The sequence below is a fragment of the Lipomyces tetrasporus genome, assembly GCF_029532465.1.
Source record: "Lipomyces tetrasporus strain NRRL Y-64009 chromosome Unknown POJ06scaffold_4, whole genome shotgun sequence".
In the NCBI taxonomy this organism is placed as follows: domain Eukaryota; kingdom Fungi; phylum Ascomycota; class Lipomycetes; order Lipomycetales; family Lipomycetaceae; genus Lipomyces; species Lipomyces tetrasporus.
The window spans coordinates 691,987-709,689 of record NW_026611599.1 but is presented as its reverse complement, the minus strand read 5'-3'; the positions used below and the strand labels follow the sequence as shown (position 1 = coordinate 709,689).

General features: G+C 46.3%; 7 protein-coding genes across 7 annotated transcripts; 3 read left to right on the top strand and 4 right to left on the bottom strand.

Annotated features, from left to right (window-relative positions):
• Positions 1-22: 22 nt before the first annotated feature.
• Positions 23-6,909, bottom strand: POJ06DRAFT_250475 (armadillo-type protein). Its single transcript, XM_056187300.1, has 11 exons — positions 6,386-6,909; positions 6,285-6,333; positions 6,176-6,238; positions 5,972-6,127; positions 4,147-5,922; positions 2,452-4,089; positions 1,867-2,400; positions 1,376-1,815; positions 1,218-1,327; positions 854-1,166; positions 23-799 (listed from the first exon to the last, which is right to left on the bottom strand). The coding sequence occupies exons 1-11, from the start codon at positions 6,757-6,759 to the stop codon at positions 163-165; spliced, it is 6,090 nt and encodes a 2,029-aa protein (XP_056044559.1). The 5' UTR covers positions 6,760-6,909; the 3' UTR covers positions 23-162.
• A 264-nt stretch (positions 6,910-7,173) lies between these two features.
• On the top strand, positions 7,174-7,448 carry POJ06DRAFT_267274 (uncharacterized protein; the record flags this gene model as incomplete). The annotated part of the gene is made up of 2 exons (XM_056189225.1): positions 7,174-7,236; positions 7,287-7,448. 2 exons carry the CDS (start codon positions 7,174-7,176, stop codon positions 7,446-7,448), a joined length of 225 nt encoding a protein of 74 aa, XP_056044558.1.
• An 836-nt stretch (positions 7,449-8,284) lies between these two features.
• Positions 8,285-10,319, bottom strand: POJ06DRAFT_250468 (Aspartate/glutamate/uridylate kinase). Its single transcript, XM_056187299.1, has 4 exons — positions 9,994-10,319; positions 9,859-9,939; positions 9,611-9,800; positions 8,285-9,565 (listed from the first exon to the last, which is right to left on the bottom strand). The coding sequence occupies exons 1-4, from the start codon at positions 10,173-10,175 to the stop codon at positions 8,402-8,404; spliced, it is 1,617 nt and encodes a 538-aa protein (XP_056044557.1). The 5' UTR covers positions 10,176-10,319; the 3' UTR covers positions 8,285-8,401.
• Positions 10,320-11,413: 1,094 nt separating this feature from the next.
• Positions 11,414-12,622, top strand: POJ06DRAFT_88675 (small GTPase superfamily). Its single transcript, XM_056191706.1, has 5 exons — positions 11,414-11,689; positions 11,768-11,907; positions 11,963-12,091; positions 12,143-12,201; positions 12,255-12,622. The coding sequence occupies exons 1-5, from the start codon at positions 11,638-11,640 to the stop codon at positions 12,427-12,429; spliced, it is 555 nt and encodes a 184-aa protein (XP_056044556.1). The 5' UTR covers positions 11,414-11,637; the 3' UTR covers positions 12,430-12,622.
• A 192-nt stretch (positions 12,623-12,814) lies between these two features.
• POJ06DRAFT_267271 (Endonuclease/exonuclease/phosphatase) lies at positions 12,815-13,710 on the bottom strand (the record flags this gene model as incomplete). Its single annotated transcript, XM_056189224.1, has 2 exons — positions 12,815-13,583; positions 13,640-13,710. The coding sequence occupies 2 exons, from the start codon at positions 13,708-13,710 to the stop codon at positions 12,815-12,817; spliced, it is 840 nt and encodes a 279-aa protein (XP_056044555.1).
• Positions 13,711-13,861: 151 nt separating this feature from the next.
• Positions 13,862-15,209, top strand: POJ06DRAFT_88597 (nucleoside phosphorylase domain-containing protein). Its single transcript, XM_056191704.1, has 5 exons — positions 13,862-14,176; positions 14,246-14,321; positions 14,369-14,448; positions 14,510-14,574; positions 14,624-15,209. Exons 1-5 carry the CDS (start codon positions 13,960-13,962, stop codon positions 15,098-15,100), a joined length of 915 nt encoding a protein of 304 aa, XP_056044554.1. The 5' UTR covers positions 13,862-13,959; the 3' UTR covers positions 15,101-15,209.
• POJ06DRAFT_88639 (tetrapyrrole methylase) lies at positions 15,209-17,328 on the bottom strand. Its single transcript, XM_056191705.1, has 3 exons — positions 17,074-17,328; positions 16,680-17,014; positions 15,209-16,621 (listed from the first exon to the last, which is right to left on the bottom strand). Exons 2-3 carry the CDS (start codon positions 16,996-16,998, stop codon positions 15,318-15,320), a joined length of 1,623 nt encoding a protein of 540 aa, XP_056044553.1. The 5' UTR covers positions 16,999-17,014; positions 17,074-17,328; the 3' UTR covers positions 15,209-15,317.
• Positions 17,329-17,703: the final 375 nt, after the last annotated feature.

The window sequence follows — 17,703 nt, the reverse complement described above, 5'->3', positions numbered from 1 at the left end:
TTGCTGTTGGTCGAAAAGTCTCCGAGTATATTGGATATAAGTCTGTGAGCTACCTTCATTAGTCATTCGTAACTAAAAAAATGGAATATTTCTTTGTAGTAAGTTATCAATTTTATTCACAAAATTATCAATTGACATTATCATCAACCTAAGAATCTTCTTTTAAAATGCAAAATCTGTCTTCAACTGAATGCTAGGCATTGAATGCATGCCATCTTCATCATTGTTAGTGGGATGTATCATCGCCTGACTTCGCATCAGCTTGTCGAGTTGCAAACGCTGTGAGGCGGATATCCGCGCGACCACGGACTTAAACGAGACAGTGTCCGCACCTGCTATCTCAATCAACTGTCGCCTCTGAACAGACAGCAACTCTGGTTCGTCATCGTTGATGCTGTATAATATAACAGGTATGCAAACCGCCATTGCGGGAGCAACTCTTTCGCCTTCTAAGCTCTTGATGAACGCCACCAAGATATCGCCCACCAACTTCAGCATGTCATCCCCGGTATTTGTTAACAACTGCTCTCTCGTTGCCAGGGCTACTAATTGGGGAAGAAGCTTGCGGCCTAGCATTTGGGTGAATGAGCTGCGGCTGGAAGTAATAAGCAGTGATTTTGCACACTGGGTCGCGACTAATGCGACATCGGGGTTGTTGAACGACTCAATGATTGCCGTGGTGCAATCTTCGATCAGTGAGTCGTTCGCGGACATGATATGCTCGCAACTTCCGATAACAACGACTAGACAGAGGAGACAATTCTTTCGAAGCGCGACAGATTCCTTATGTTGGGCATGGCTACTCTCAATGTTAGCCGGGGGGCGAAGCGCAACTAGGCTACAGTCGACATACCTTGTCTGCTCCAACGTAGAAATCAAAAAGGCAAAAAAGCTTCGGACCTCCTGCAAAATTTGCCCGTACGACTCCGCATCAGACTCTGTGCACGACTTAACAACATTCCTAAGGACGCCCTTCAAATTTGGCAACAATGTCGGAATAACGGCGGCCTGACATGCCGGCGTATCCAGGAGACAATTGAACATGTGGAGGTAAGTCGCATACAAGTCAAGCCGAATACCAAACGGGAAACTTTCCAACATGTCTTTGAATGCGTCCATTGCTTGCTTGGTAATTGTGATTGCATCGGCCGTGAGTGTCTTGGGATCTATGAGACTATTAGCTATCATATCCCGTAACCCCGCGTCAGTAATCATACTCGTTGGCAATTCGGCCAGGGCAGGATATATTTGGGTAAGAATGAGGACTACGCCACGTAGTAGCTCAAACATCTGGTTGAGCCCATCACTAATCATATCATTTCCATTTCTAACTGCGTCAGCTGCGATCACTTTTTCATAAGCCACTCTCACATACATATCCGTATCGAACATCCGCCTGGAGGCCGGATGATTAAGACACAAGTTCTTAAGGATCTCAATCAGTGGTTCTTGGCAAAGATAACCTTCTGTGAGAATTGTCCGATCAAACAAGTCGATCGTCTCTGTGAAAACAGAATCTTGATATATCGAATTTCCACAAATCGAAGGCCGTAAAATCTTCTTCAGCGCATTGAGAATCGCAGGCATATCATCCTTCGAAGCCATGGTGTCGCCCCCTGGAGCTATAACGAGGGCCTCAAAGCATATACCAAATAGCACAAAGAAGAACGCTGTCGGCTCGTCGTTGTTTTCGTCCTTGCCGCCATTTATTACGGTCCCTTTTCGGTCGCCGAGAGCACCAATAACAAGATCTGGTTTTTGATCAATCAAAGAAGCGATGGCTTCCACAATCTTGAGCCACGACTGTTCATAGAGCTACGAAATTGTAAGCCTTCATAGACGGTTACAATGGACAAAATATCTCACCTGCAAAACACTCTCCTTAGATCCAGCAGAATATGCGTTATCTATTGGTCCTGATAACGTCATCGTACCATTCACCGGGCCAGATTCAGGCTCGAATCTGAGCTGCGCAAACTCTTTAATTGCCGTTAACCACAGCGGAGTAAGAGATTTGACGTGCGGCATTGTAACATCCCGCAAATAATCTCGTTCAATACTGGCGACCTGCAATTCAGCCCAAGCTGACAAAGTGGCAAGTTTCAGCATCACCTGGGCAGTAGAGCTAATCCCTTTCAGATCGCCTATCGTAATCTCGTCTCCCTCAGTCATACAACTCTCCAGCGCGTTGGTAAGCAGCTTGAGAATCCTTCCCATCCGCGGGACATCTTGCACAACACCATTCGCAATGAAGTCAGCACAAACGTTAATAGCCTCAGATGCGAGCTCCGGAGAAGAATCAGACGAAAATGCAGGTGTTAGTGCCGACGCAATTTGCGCCTGGTACTGTTCCAAAAGGGCGGAATCTGCAAAGTCCGGATCTGCTGTTTTGCCAAATGTCTATAAGATGTCAGAGACCACTCGCTATTCCAAGTATCCTGAATACATTACCTGCAGAATATCATCTAATAACCGTACACCAATGAGCCTCATTTCGAGCACACTAGACGTTGACGCCGAAAACGCAGCACGAATAATATCGCCAACTTTCGGAATCAAATTACCTGGAACTTCCCTATTCATCGCAAGCATCTCTTTCAGGCAAGTCAGTGCGAATACCCTAGTTTGCCACTTCAACGGCTCGCCGCCTTCCGTTTTGGCATTCGAGTCACCCGTTGCGCCTCCAGGTCCAGCTTCAGATGCCGCGAAAGACGCCACTTCTTCATCTCCAAGTTCCGGTTCAGGTGCAATATTCTGGGCAAGTGATTTAGCAGATCGCCTTCGTCTTCTTGCGACTAGTTTGACCAAAATTGCTTGACAACGAGCAACCCATAGACGCGCCTCAGTGACGCCCGTCTGAGCAAGCCACGTCAAGATAATGCTTTTTAGACCCTCATGCCAAGGTGTGGCATCATATGCCAGCCAAATGTGACCTTCAAGTGCTCGACCTGCGTACGCAAACACGCCATTAACATCATTCCTAGCGAGTTGGTAGTATCCTTCGATCGCAGCGTTCCTCAGGTCATTTACCGGCGAGTTGATATATTTCGCAATTTTCTGACAAAAGCCCGTTGTGTCGAAGTACTGTGGCGCGAAGAGGATCGCGTGCTGGTAGCACTTAATCGCCTCCACAACAGTAAACGGGTCATCCTCGTTAGCAATCTCTTGAATTAAAAGAGAAATCAGTTCTCTATTCTTTGGATGATCTTGAAGGTCCGGTCCAAGAACTCCAATCAAAGTGTCGATGCAGTGCACAAGAACCCGCACTGTCGAATACTCGATTTCGAGATTTGACGACAGGATGGAAATGCACTGCTCGTTATGCGTGTCCGAAAGATAGAGAGTGCAGAGCATACCGATGGTACTCGGCGCGTAACTACTAAATGTCAGGCCAGCTGATTCCATAGTCGTTGACAACGCCTTCAGCGCCCAGAAATGGACAGTCGGGTGCGGATCGTTGCTCAAAGACATTAAGATACTGGCAATATTCTTAAGGTGGAAGCCTGCGGCCATGCCACCAACATGGCTGTGAATGCTGCCCAAAGTAAGTGCTAACCCTGCTCTCGCACTAGGATCTCTATTCTTTACAATCTCGTCAACCGTGTTCTTAACCTGAATGCCCATGAACTGATGCCCACCAATAGCAGAAAGGCGCCCTATGGCATCTGCAGCAATTATACGAACATAAGCATCCTCCTTCACAGCAATTGACCGCAGCATTTCCATGATAATGTTTAGAACTGATTCGTCAGCGAGCCTGTGTCTGTGATTGTTCTTAACACTAGTAACCAGTTTTACAATTCCTGAGAGCGCGATGGTGACATTGGCCGTAACAGCTGCTCTTCGGCCAGGATCTTTCTGCAGGCTGGAAGAGTTCAAAAATGACGCTACTTGCTCTAGTATACTCTCCTGAATTTTCTCTGTCTGCAACGGTAGGAGTAAGACGAACACTTCAATCGCATAGTCCACAACCGCCGTAATGGATGACTTAGGATACGACTGCCATGGGACCAATCCAGACTTAGTTTCAAGCTTGCTGAGTATATGGATATAATCATGCTCCAAAGCTCCCAGAGTTGGCTCATGCAGCTATAACATGGTTAGTCGATCGTCATCACCTTTTTGTTGATAAGCTTGAGATAATACCATTAGCTCGACGCTGGAACTAAGCGAGTCTGTGCTAAGCCAGCTTTTGTCCTCGTCGACTTCATCGTGGGTTTTCTCGAAACCAAACTTTGCGGTACTGAATCCTCGTATGATACTGCACACACCATAAGCATAATTGTCGGCAACTTCCCATATAGACTCGTAGGTTCCTGCACTCGAAGCAATTGTCGTACTTAGGGGTGACGTGTAATTATCCGGATCCGCAAATAACGACACAGCCGAAGTTAAAATATCAGCCTGCAATCCTTCACCATGCTGAGCGTCAATTAACGCAATGTAGCACTGGAACACTCGCCGCCGAACCATCATTTCATAATCAACCAGATGTAACGATGGCGACAATCGCATCGTGGGATCTTCAACAATTTTCTTGGCCAATATTATATTCAAAAATGTCATGGTATTTTGTAGCATGACAACTAAACGTTTGGAAACATCGCTTGTCAACAGTCGCCCGTTAAATTGCAGGAATGCCAGGATTGACGACAACGCACATTCCCGGACGTGCAACAAGAAACTGTATTCAAGCGAATTCTTCTCCACAACAGCGTCCTTCGATAACGGTTTAGGCAAAGCACTCTTCCACAAAAGCAAGAGTTGACTAAGATGCAGCTTAACAAAATTTGGACCAAGTGACATTAAACCGCTGATCAATGTCCACGCGACTTCAATTTGCGTTGTTGAGACAAGCACGTCGGATTCACCGCTACCTTTCAAAAGGGAAGTAGCGAGCGAAAATATCCGAGACGTAAGATCCAGAGAGGCATACTGTGGGCGGAGATCGGTGACACCGATAGTGATCGACAAACCGTTTGCATAGCCAACACAGCGTCCAGCGACGTCAGCGGATGACCGGCGGCTTTTCAGAACAGCCAGCTCGCGATTCAAGTTGTTCATTATCGTAGTCGTCATATGTACGAGCTGCGATGGCACATAAAGGACAAAAGCCCGTATGCAAGAACATGTCGCGATTTGGACAGTGTAGTTCGGATGTTGAAGAACCAATAATAGTGCATCGCGGATAGACGTTTGCAAAGATATAACTGCAGACCCCAAAGCTTCTATTAAGAACTTGAGCGACCCAACGGCTCCAGCCAAAGCGTATTTCGATGGCTCGTACTGATCCTTCATAACTACAGGATAGTTCTTCAGAAATTCATTCACCAGGATCTTAACTGCATTCATTCTTCCATTTTCGCCAAGAAACTGCTGACCAATCACGTCATTGAGCAAAAAATGTATATGGCGCCGAGATGTCAGTTTCTTGAACCGATGATTCACAATATTGGGACTCGACAGAATGTCGTCAAGCAAATTCTTAACAATTGCCAAATACTTCGATTCGATTTCCGCAGTACCGCACATAAACAAAAATTCCGCATATGTCTCCGTGACACCAGCGCGCACTCTTGCGGATACACCTGGTTTGGTGTAAGCTCCTGCTAGCTGCGCCAGGGTATCCTCAAAGGTGTATGTCACATGTTCAACTACTTTCCTCGTCGGCTGAGATGGAGGAGAATGTCCCTCTTCTTCTGGACTTGGCGGAGGAAGCTTCTTGAATTTCTTTGGAGCAACTTCAACAATACTTGTGGTGATGGTACTCGCGACGGACAGCGACGATGCCCAACAAACAGCTGCGGCTTTCCGGACGCAGCTTTGAGGAGACTCAAAGGCTTTCATAACGATTGATTTAAGATTTTCCGAGTCTGAATGGTTGTTAAAGTATGACGAGTTCTTGAATATTTCACGAAGACACTATATTCGAATTAGCATTGGGTCACTTTCGTAAATACAACCACCGTACATCAAGAGCTGCCACCCTGACAAGTGACGACTTGTCGCTGGCTCCATTCCTGGCCTGCTTCCATACATCTCGAGCAAGATTCTCATCAACGAAGGAGCCGGTCATACTGAAGATTTGCGAAAGCGATTTAAATATACTGGTTCGATATCCAGCATTCTATACAAAGAGTTAGCAGCGTTCTCAAAGAAAATTGACTTATCATACGTTACTGGAGTATCTCAGCACTCTCATTAATGACAAAGTTCCATGAGCAGCCATAGCCATAATCTAATCGAGTAAGCCACTAAGTCCTATTGGGCAGAGGGACACGTACACTATCACCGGCTACTGAAAATATATCTCCAATAACGTGAACCAAAAAACTGAAAAACACTGTTAATTGCTACCTGTAAGTATTGACTAGGTCAAACTCACAATTTGGAATCGATATTCCTGTCGGCCTTGCCCGTGTTCAAGGCAGTCAACAGCTCACTGACAACATCAAACAATGTTTTCCGATCGCCCTTCGCATAAATCTCCATGTAGCACCGACCCACCAAAATACGAATAGGTCGAGTAAAATTAGACGACGATAATGGTGTCAACTTTCCTAGTTCGTTCTTCACGAACATTTGATGCGAAGTGGCTCCATCTTCGTCCAGCGATTGCAGGTACTTAAACAGATCACTCAGCCATGTAAAAAGATAAACATGTTGTTTATCTGCCGTCAGAGAATTTAATGTAGCTATATCTAATTCATCTGGCAAAGTCGGAGTGAACTGGCTCACTCCCCGTGATACATGGGCCATCACACCCGGAGCTGTAAACTTACACCTTACTTCAACTGGCGCTTCGTCATACAATGCCTGACAGACGCGTGCCCTAGAAGTGATTGTCCAACAAATTGATACCCCTCCAAAGCTTGACTGTCGGCTCTGTGGATCAAAGCGGTTGTAATCCGGGCTGAGGTTCTCCAACAATCGCGTCGACTGTGCGGCAAGGGCCAGCACCAAACCTTATTTCGGCCAGATCGTTAGAAAGCTTGGAAGACGGTAGTTACATCGCTTGCGCGAAGGTGAACTTTTCTACATTTGTTCTTCTAACAGCAACAGCAGCAGCGTCGGTCCTTCACGGAAGCGTGGATTTCAAAGTAATACATATTATTGTGCGAAGTTTGGCTTCCCCTCTCACCCCAGGAGTTGATGTGTGATCGCAGACCGGGTATGCCGGAGTCGAAGAGTCACTTGTCGCGAATTGAAGAGGAGCACCGGCAACTATCTCCGATTGTAAGGATTAAGTCCCAATTATTTAGCATACGTTTACTGACTGGATTCAGATTCGTACAGGATTAGTATATGGCGCTCTAACGGGAGCGGTCGTCGCTGCGTGTGGAGGATTTACGCTCCAATTGATTTCATCGAAGTTTAGGATGATGCCCGTCGGCCTAAAGACGTACGATGGCGTTCTTGATTATATTGATAGCAATGTAGCTGATTAGAGTAAGCAGTCTATTGGCGTCAGGATGTATCATAGGCTGTGCGACCATGGAGCAGGACAAACGCGTCAAGCAGCACGTGTTTCTACGGCAGTGGGACCGAGCACTGGGGGGATCGGGAGCTGGTACGGAAAGTTATTCCGGCATCGAGGAATGTCCACCACTCCGAAATTGATATATCCATGACGTACAAGCAGTTCAAATGCCGCTTCTGCTAGCCCAAAATCGAAGGTCACGCGCGCACCCAGCGACCTCGGCACGAGTGACACTGTGACACTACATTGATGGTTTATCCTCCATAGACGGAGAATTCCATTCCTAATATTCTGATATGTTGTCACTTGTAAATGATTATATCGTCGTTCAACAATGCGTATGTGAAAATTTACATACACTGCCCATTCCTATGATTTGTTTTAGGGATATTTTGTAGCAAAATAGCGAAAGTTGTTAACAGCAAAGATGGGACTCGCAGATTTGGTTTAACGATAATGCCCGTTAGAATGTAGGATCAGATATATTGCGCAGTCATCCACGACGCTATTATAGTAACTTCGTTAATGTACTCAAGTATGGCGAATGCTCTATTCTAGCTGATTATCGCGGAAGAACATTATGCGAGTGCCGTCATAATTCTTCTTTAGCATATGTATAACGCTGATATTATACGAGGGCGCGTTATAATGGTCTACATGTGGATTTCGCGTCGGTTAGGTTAGACATCTGCTGGTTATGGGGTGTGGTCAATCTTTGGAGTTCATGGTCGCTGTCTGCCTGCATATAGGGTACACGTTTGGACTTATCGTTTTCGGGAATCTAGATAAATTGTGAAATCGACTGTTTCCAGTTAATTCATTATATCTAAGTTAATGACCAATCAATCACAATTTCACGCCAACCTGACCCTTAACAATCGAAATATTCCAGTTTTATACTCTCTCTTTATTTTACTTCTATCAATTTAACAGCCACGGCCTACTCTCCAAAAGATCCGCAGTCGACGGATTACATAACAAGTGCTGATGCAAAACATTCAACGCTTTTAGTGAATCCTTCTCTTGAATGACGCAGGATATGTTGATTTCGCTTGCGCCCTGGCTGATCATCTCGATATTGACACCAGCTCCTGCAAGTGTAGAGAACATCTTACCCGCAATGCCGACCATTTGTTTCATCTTCTTGCCCACTAGGCTGACTATTGTCATGTCTCTGATAACATCGACCGAGCCAAGACGTTTAAGCTCGTCAACAGCATCTCGCAGGTCATGCTCCCTTGACTCGGAATGTAGGGCCATTGAAACGTGGACTTCTGAAGTCGAAATAAGATCCACAACTAATTCCCATCGGTGGAGGATGCCGAAGATCTCAGCTAAGAAGCCATGAGAGTGGAATCGCTTATTTGAATGCAGGTTGAGAACAATGATATTCTGCTTCGTCGTCACAGCAGTGGGTTCTTTCTTTTGTGAATTGAAAAAGGACGAGGAGATTCTCTCCAAGGCTGTAGGTGGATGCGGAGGGGTGACATCGCCTTTCCTTGATATGTTGTCTGGGAAGATGACGGTGCCATTCCCCGCAGGATTCTCGACATTTTTGATTCTGATAGGTATGTGGGCCCTGATAACTTGCTCCATTGTAAATGGATGGATGACTTCCGAACCGTAGTACGTGAGCTCTGCTGCTTCGTCAGGTGTGATCATCGAGATAAGTCGCGCTGTGGGGACCTTCCTTGGGTCAGCAGTAAAAATACCGTCCACTTCCTTCCACACCTGGAGTTCTTCGGCATTGACGCCAACAGCAGCAAGAGCAGCGCATAAGTCAGTGTAGCCACGTCCGATTGCGTTCAGTAGACCGCCCGGGACAATACCGAAGTAACCAGTGATAACCGGCACTTTCTCGCCGCACTCCTGTATTTTCTCGGCAATCTCATCCGCAATATGATCATAGAACGACTGGTCTAATCCGTTCTTCGCCGAATGACCAATAGGGATAATAGAGTCTAAGCTAACAAACTGAGCTGGGATGCCACGGTCGTTTAGCAGACTGGTCATAACCAAACAGCTAAGCTTCTCGCCGGCACCCATGATGCTGTCCTTCGTTCTTGGGCTGATCTCGTCAATGACCTTTATAGCATTAGAGATGTTCTACAAATTAACAACGCTACATACCTGGGCGGCACTCAAGAACTTCTCAAGCAGCTCGCATTCGCGACCAATGCTAGCCTCCAGACTGGCCAAGATCTCGGCATCTCGAACAAGACTCCGCGAAATTGTAATATGGTCGGTTTTAATCGCGTTTACAACGTCGACATGTTTTGTGGAACCCTTCTTCAACGCATGCTCAGCAGCCTTCAAAAGTCTACAGTCATTAGCTGTCAACGGAGCGCAGCAATGCATGACGCAGCAACCCTACACACCTGTTTGTAGTACCATCGGCCTTAGTATCGGAACTTCTTGCCGAACAGACGATTGCCACCCGATAATCCTTCAGATACGCCCTGATATGACTGTAAGCAATCATCCTTGTCGCCTTAGACGTATGCCGGACCCACCGAACAATATTATCCACAATTTCTACCGGGAACTTGCCCACGCTAGTACCGCCAAACTTTTGGATTATCCAGCTATCAGAGGCCTGGCTAAGAGTTTGGCTGCTGGTCATGCCATTCTTCAGACTGACACTGCTATCACTGGCTGCCGAGGCCGGCCTGTCATACACTGCGGGTAGTGGCATGCTCGCGTAGTTTGTGACGACCGTCAATGCCGCTAGCCAATAAGCCCAATGAACAAATTTATGCTGCCGGGTGAGTGTGATCTTGGCGATAGTGAAATGAGTCAATTGAAAGGGTGAGCCATGTTTTAAGGTCGGGCCGATGACTATTCAAATTTTTCGTTAGTCGCCGCACGAACGAATGCGGACGTCAATGGAGCCCTAACCCGGAAAGTGGCAAACCTTCTTACGCAGTGCAAGTAATGGTGAAAGCATTGCCAAAAGCTTTAAAGTTATATAGCTCGCGTGGCGGAAGCCCCTGAATATGGCCAAACTTTGGACTTTTGAATAATGGTTGGCAACGGAATCAACAGCTAATAATGGACATGCGGTGAACCACAATTAGGGTGCGTTTGAAGAGGATGATTAGAATTACGGCTAATTTCATTTACCAAAGACGCGTCAACAACCCGGAAGGCAAGGAATTTTCAGTTTAAGATACATATAGTCCATACTTACTACACGCCATTTTGCGTAGCCAATTACGAAGATCCAATTGAACTCCAGGGACTCCGGGGATCGAGAACAAATCGCCGGAGTTAGATAGGTCGCCGGCCACTCGGATTGCTTAACCGCGTACGGACGCTGCCGTAGTCATCAGTAAGTCAAGATTATTCGCCGTCATCTGAGCCCCTGTACGCTGGATACTCAACCTTATATTACCCACAAACCGCCGGATTTATTCCTGATACAGAAGCTTTAGAGCCTCACAAAGCTCTTTTGGAGATCGGAACCACGACCGGCATGAGAAGGCCACAGGACCCGTCCCGTTCTCTAGACGGGAAGTGGGAAATAGAGGTTAGACACACATATATACACATGAATGGCGTCTGACAGCGTGCCATGCTACGTGTGCAGAACAACGGGGGAACGGATGTCTGACGGTTTCGAGACATTGTTGCGTGACGAAAATCTAATGGGCCATAAATTTGTTACCGAGTAGACCAAGGCTAGCAGTGTCCTAGGCTTGTTCGGGTCCAATCTCCTTAAGAGACTACGGCCACGTCTGTCGACTCGTCATTGCGGGTTTAAGGACCCTGAGCAAAGGCGCTGACGCCAAAAGGTCGCGCTCCGTTGTAGCGTCCGTCCAGGTGCTAATATGTGTAGAATTGGCGACTTCGTAACTGTCGCTGGTTCTGGACCGTTGGTGCATTGCGGCAGGGTCAAAAGAGAACCACTTGAATATCTACCGTACTGAGCTTTATGCTTCGCCGGTTTGTGAAGCCTTGCTGCCCTCGCGACTGGGTTAGGGAAGCAGCAAGCGGCCCGAGCTTCGGAAACAATCGTCCACGATCATTCAAATTCACAGCGGCCAGATAGATAGATTTCTGTCGCTCCAAGTTTATAAGGTCCTCGATCTTGCCTTCGTATTGCTATTTCGATTTCGCCCTACTTGTTCGCGGTAAATACTCCATAACACATCACCATGGCCCCACCTCGTCCTCGCAAAATCGCTGTCGTTGGGTCTCGCGCCGTCGGTATGTGAGATTTGGGAGAATCGAGAATTGTTTTCAATAATTACAGAGATTGATTCTAATATGGGTGGTGTTCTACAGGTAAATCTTCTATGACTGTGCAGTTTGTCGAGGAGCATTTCGTAGAGAGCTATTACCCAACAATCGAAAACCAGTTCTCTAAGATCATTCGCTACAAGGGTCAAGACTACGCCACGGAAATTCTTGACACGGCTGGTCAGGCACGTATAATTCATACCCACTCGTGGATACGATCAGGCTGACCAGTTAATTCAGGACGAGTTTAGCATTATGAACCAGAAACATTCTATCGGTGTCCATGGATATGTTCTAGTGTACTCAATCACGTCAAGGTCGTCTTTCGACATGATCCGAGTTATAAGGGACAAAATTCTAAATAATACGGTAGGAGAGATTATTTCGGGTTTGTATCTATACTGATAGTGCGACCGTCAGGGCACTGAGTCGATACCAATGGTCGTGGTTGGTAACAAGAGCGATCTCGGCGCTCAAAGGTAATCCAATGGTGACTTGCTTGCATCTGGAAACCGTGCCAACTAAAATTTAGGAAAGTCGAAACGATCGAGGGAAGGAATTTAGCACAAGAATGGAACTGCCCGTTTGTCGAAACCAGTGCTCGTCACAACGCCAATATAGCAAAAGTGTTTGAACTGCTAATCGGTGAGATCGAAAAATATCAAAACCCAACGCCCGATGCGTCAGGGAAGTGCACAATAGCATAAGGCGGAGAAGGTTGTCCACATGAATTATTGACAATCTATTAACTGAATATGCGCCCGGGTTGTGTGTAGACTGTTTGGACTTCGTATTTATCTAGGTTGATTGCTTGACACGGGCATGCGAGATGTCATCGGGAATTGGTGGGCAGGAGTTACAGTCAAAATGGAATTTGCGATTAAAAGGCGCAGCATCATCTAATATTTCGGCATTTCAAAGTATTTAAGAGGGATCAAACCAATGCCTCTGTAATCGATTGTATTTTACATTCGACAATTTAAGAACATGGTACGCGATAGAGACAGACATCCTTCCTGCGTAAATCGGTACAACAATGGCATTACTATATTCCGTAAATACTGACAATTGCAGTAGCAAAGTCACAATCAGTTATTTCTTTTTAATAACAATATTTGCAACGACCGGACGATGGTCGCTTGAGTATACGCCGTCTTCAAACTTGTTATCCAGAACTGCATAACCTAAGACCTTGACACCAGGATAAACAAATATATAGTCTATAATTCTGTTTCTCTCACTCTCAGTAAATCCAGTAAACGTGCTGGAGTTTCCGTACATGAGGTTCTTGTCAACAACCTTCCTCGCGTCCTCCAGGAAGCTCGAAAATATTGGGTATGCCTCATGATTTGGCTCAGAATTCATATCCCCCCCGAGTACCAATACATCATGGTCCTCTAGGTTGTCGATGATGCCCTTGATTACCTTCGCACCCATTTTCCTCGCGACCGAGCCTTGACTATCTAGGTGTGTGTTCAGAGCGTAGATAACACGACCACTAGATTTGTGGTTCAACAGCGCGACATTGACAATCCGGAAAGTGGCAGCATCCCAACCCTTGCTAGGAATATCCGGCGTATCGCTCAGCCAGAACGTCCGATTGAGCTCGACTTTGAACTGAGAACACCGAAAGATAATAGGAGCATACTCGCCCTTCGATTTGCCGTCATCTCGACCTACTCCACAATAAGTCCACTCATCGCCCAAAATCTTCATCAGATCCAGTAATTGATTATGGAGGACTTCTTGCAGCACGACAATTGCGTTCTGATTGAATGTATTGAACATAATGGAAGCAGCGATCGGATACTTCCGCTTCTCCCAAAGTTCTTCGCCTTTGGCAGGATGCTGATTTGAAAATCTAATTGTCAAGACTGTTAGCTGCCACTAACGTAGACTCACAAACGGTCCCCTTACCGAACATTGTGAGTGTATACTCTAACCTCCAGTTCCTCGTTGGAGTCTTCCCACTTCACATTCAGATGCATGATCCGATAGCTTATAGTAACTCAGACGTAGCAGACCGAGATTGAATCGCAGCATTGTGATACCGATAATTCTAGCCTGTGATTTGACGATCGTTGTTAAATCGGATGAAGCTTGCGCTCGCTGTTCGACGGTCCACATCATAGATATGACCGGGTAAGTCCCCGCCGCGCACATGCGGCTCATCGGTGCGTGATCCGTTTGCTCTTATCGCCATTGGCCTCAGCATCCTTGTAATATCGATATTAGCAATGTCTGAGTCATCTGTAACTGAAGTTACTACTTCTCTCACACAGCGGGCTACCGTGGTGATGAACTTCATCCGCGGGATAGTGCCGACAGAGCTCCATTATCCGAAAATCGCAGTCATATGCGGTTCGGGATTACACCATCTTGCTGATGCACTGAACAGCTTCCCTAGGTCTGAAATTCCGTTCTCTGACCTACCATATTTCCCATTGACTACCGGTAGGCATTGCACAAAATATATTGCTGGAATGGCGGGTGAGCATGCCACGTGCTGACTTTAAAATACAGTTGAGGGTCACCTCGGCAAATTGGTCTTTGGTTATTTTGGCACAGTGCCAGCTGTTTGCATGGTTGGAAGAATACAGTAAGTATAACTGTGATATAAGTATTATCATTTACTAAAGTTCCAAGTTTTTATGAAGGAAATCCTTTCGATATCTCGGTATTTCCTGTCCGACTGTTTAGTGTCATGGGCATCAGTACGCTGCTTGGTGCGTTTTATAATTTTTGACTGTCTACCAAGAACGACGACTGATCAACGACTTAATATAGTTACCAATGCCGCGGGGGGCCTAAACTCTGAATACAAAGTTGGAGATCTCATGGTTCTCAACGATGTAAGCTATTGTCCGATTACCTGTATTCGGTAACTAATCTCTGATACAGCACATAAACTTTCCAGGTCTGGCTGGTTGGCATCCTCTGAAAGGTCCAAATGATCCTTTAATCGGGCCACGATTCCTGGCACTAAGTGATGCCTACGACCTTGAACTCCGCCGCAAAGTTTTCGAATCAGCGCAAGCGCTGAAACTAAGTCGCGCTATTCATGAAGGCGTGTACGTCTTTGTCAGTGGTCCTACCTACGAGACTCGAGCAGAGTCACGAATGCTAAAAATGCTCGGCGCGGATGCAGTCGGTATGAGTACCGTGCCAGAGATCATTATCGCCCGACATTGTGGAATGAAGGTGTTGGCTATCAGTCTCATCACGAACGCCGTTGTCACAGCGCCGACACCAAAGGCCAGCCAAGGACCGGCAAATTTGTCGGCTGGAAAGGCCAATCATGAAGAGGTTATTGAGGCGGCCAGACAGGCTGGTGAAGACATGCGTGCCTTGGTTTTGGATGTTATTAGCAAGCTTTAAAGGTTCGCGTAAGAATAGAGTGTTGACAATTGTATAGATATCATAACCAAACCAAACCATACGGCATTGTAAAACATCTTATCTAATGCTAATGCACATCTACATATCCTTTGAAGTTACCAATGCGCGAAATAGAGTCCCCATACCAAAATGCAAGAATAATAGGCAATCAAATAAGTCCAGAATAGTACCGCATATCATTGCCATGCAGAAACAGTTAAAACAATGTGCATCCCTCATCAATCACCCACGTCTGGCCACTTGGCGTCTGCTCAATGACTGCACAGCTCTTGCCTACCACCAGTATGCCAGGAGGTCGACTACCGGCTCTTTCAAAGGCCTCCGCCACATGTTCCAAAGTAGTCCGAATAACGCGCTGGTCAGGACAACTCGCGCGCTCAATGATTGCACATGGAACATCCATTCTCCAGCCTGCATCGCGTAGCCAGACCGTGACATCTGCCAACCTGTGAAGGGCCATTAAGAATATAGTAGTTCGAGAATCAACATATTCAGGAATAGCGGGTGTCGTCCCCTTACGTCCCGTGCCAGTGCAGATAAGAACTTGATCTGCCACCTCCCTATGTGTTGGAGAGATCGCCGCTAATAATGGTCCTGATAATGCAGAGGTAATACCAGGAATGACTTGAGGTTTGTAACCATGCTTGGAGAAAAATAGATATTCCTCCGCGCCGCGACCGAATATATACGGGTCACCTTGTTTCAAACGGACAACTGACTTGCCTTCCTTAAGAGCGATTATACCCATGTTGAGAAGTTGTTCCTGCGCAGCTTCGGCATTTCCGGGGAACTTCTTGGCAATAAAAGTCTCGACATGTCTTGGAATTAGATCCAAAACACCGGCTGGCACAAGCTTATCAGCAAGAACAAGATCCGCGGTTGTTATCGCAGCCAGGGCGGAAGTTGTCAAAAGACCCGGCGCACCAGGACCAGACCCTACAAGTGCGATAGATCCTTTCTTGTTGGTAACCACGTCCTCGACAGCAGAAAAATTGCGACCGTGCCGATACTGTGAACAGAGATCTTCGATTGAAAGCGCTGCTAGTTGAGAGAATGGATAATACTCGACAACCTGTGATAACCACCTGATTCTCTGCTTCTTCTTTAGAGCCCGGCTTTTCTCCAGATCACTTCTTTCTTCGAGAACTAGTTCATTAAACTTATGATTCTGTACCGCATCATCATCATTCTGACCGATCTCGTGGTATAAAGAGTCCAAATTGACGTTATGGTGCTCCAAATCTTTAGCATCCTCCTCTTCGATACTCCGTTTGAGCTCCCCTACTTTGTGACATGCTTGAGCAATGTCAAGAGGTAATGAGCTAACAATTTCACGACGAATGCGACTGGCAAGACGACAGCCTTTCCCTGACGTGGTGACACCAACCTGAAGAGGACCATCGGTGTGTGTTGACAATAATGTGAATGTCGACAGTTCCGGCGAATCAGCCACGTTAATCGGAATTCGTAGCCGTTTACAGAGTGCCGATATCCGGATACCTAATAAACTGGTCAGCACAAGTGCAGTTTCGTTTTTATATAGCATGTGCGCACTCACCTACAGTTGAAGGAGAATGATGCGCGACAAAAACGGTGTCAACAACATTGTCGACTTCATCTCGGCCCAATACAGTTAGGTCGTCATCCTTGAACGCACGTTGAATCCACCTAAAGTTGGGACACGATGCTTCCCTGTCTTGAACTTCAGTCTCCCAAACCGCCAGTGTCTGTGTAGTCTCTGAAGTCTTTGGAGCAATCAAGATGACATCAGCTCCACATTCCAATGACTTTGATACTCTCGTAAGAGAAAGAGCTGTCGAGCCGACAACTAGATGTACCTGCGAATTGCAGTTCTGCGAAACCAATAAGCCGGGCATATTATCTAAATCCCACCTGCCACATGAGAGAATTAAGGTCAGTTGCAAGAGTATTTTTTGTCAGGTCCCACATACAAACTTGAGTGGCGCGGCACTAAAATGTCTAATTTTCTGACGGACTTATATCCTGAAATACAATTTGGTGATGCATTTAAGTTGCCCCTGACTGTGGGCTACGTGGAAGTATTTTGGAGATATCCTCACAAGCCATATGCAGAAATTATTAGCCAGGATGTGTTATAACCCCAATTTACTAGAACTACTATAGGACTAGTGAAAGTATATATATCTTTCATTCTGCAAATTGGTCATCATAGGATATGTACAGTAGCGCTAGTCGCTATCATACCATGTTGTGATCCCGCTCGGCCCGGACTGCAGGTCGAATGCAGCCAGATGTGCCTGTTGTACGTATCCGATATCTGTTGTGCGAGTCAATACCCTTCGGTGTCAACTTAAGTCACCGTCCGTTCGAGCCCCGTCATCCGATCTGTTCGAATCTAGTTTGAGCCGGGAGCTGACGTGCCCTATTCGCGTCCAAACGGCAAAAGTTAACGAGGGATCGTGATGTCCGATCCTCAAAAATAACTATTTTTGGACTTTATGCCAGACTATTGCTACAAAATATCTCGCGAAACGCAAAGGAAGAACGCTCCCAGTCTTGACATGTTGTGCCGTGTCTGGCGAGGTAATTGTCAATAAACA

Bases quoted from the DNA above. Each gene is read 5' to 3' on its own strand.
- POJ06DRAFT_250475 (XM_056187300.1), bottom strand. From the start codon at position 6,759: ATGGCCCATGTATCACGGGGAGTGAGCCAGTTCACTCCGACTTTGCCA. The intron at 6,128-6,175 runs GTATGATAAGTC...CTCTTTGTATAG, and splicing joins TGCTGAGATACTCCAGTAAC to AATGCTGGATATCGAACCAG. The intron at 5,923-5,971 runs GTACGGTGGTTG...ATTCGAATATAG, and splicing joins TCAGGGTGGCAGCTCTTGAT to TGTCTTCGTGAAATATTCAA.
- POJ06DRAFT_250468 (XM_056187299.1), bottom strand. From the start codon at position 10,175: ATGCCACTACCCGCAGTGTATGACAGGCCGGCCTCGGCAGCCAGTGAT. The intron at 9,940-9,993 runs GTGGGTCCGGCA...CAGTCATATCAG, and splicing joins ATTGTGGATAATATTGTTCG to GGCGTATCTGAAGGATTATC. The intron at 9,801-9,858 runs GTGTGTAGGGTT...TAATGACTGTAG, and splicing joins GCCGATGGTACTACAAACAG to ACTTTTGAAGGCTGCTGAGC.
- POJ06DRAFT_88675 (XM_056191706.1), top strand. From the start codon at position 11,638: ATGGCCCCACCTCGTCCTCGCAAAATCGCTGTCGTTGGGTCTCGCGCC. The intron at 11,908-11,962 runs GCACGTATAATT...CAGTTAATTCAG, and splicing joins TTCTTGACACGGCTGGTCAG to GACGAGTTTAGCATTATGAA. The intron at 12,202-12,254 runs GTAATCCAATGG...ACTAAAATTTAG, and splicing joins AGCGATCTCGGCGCTCAAAG to GAAAGTCGAAACGATCGAGG.
- POJ06DRAFT_88597 (XM_056191704.1), top strand. From the start codon at position 13,960: ATGTCTGAGTCATCTGTAACTGAAGTTACTACTTCTCTCACACAGCGG. The intron at 14,177-14,245 runs GTAGGCATTGCA...TTTAAAATACAG, and splicing joins ATATTTCCCATTGACTACCG to TTGAGGGTCACCTCGGCAAA. The intron at 14,575-14,623 runs GTAAGCTATTGT...TCTCTGATACAG, and splicing joins ATCTCATGGTTCTCAACGAT to CACATAAACTTTCCAGGTCT.
- POJ06DRAFT_88639 (XM_056191705.1), bottom strand. From the start codon at position 16,998: ATGCCCGGCTTATTGGTTTCGCAGAACTGCAATTCGCAGGTACATCTA. The intron at 16,622-16,679 runs GTGAGTGCGCAC...CCAGTTTATTAG, and splicing joins TCATTCTCCTTCAACTGTAG to GTATCCGGATATCGGCACTC.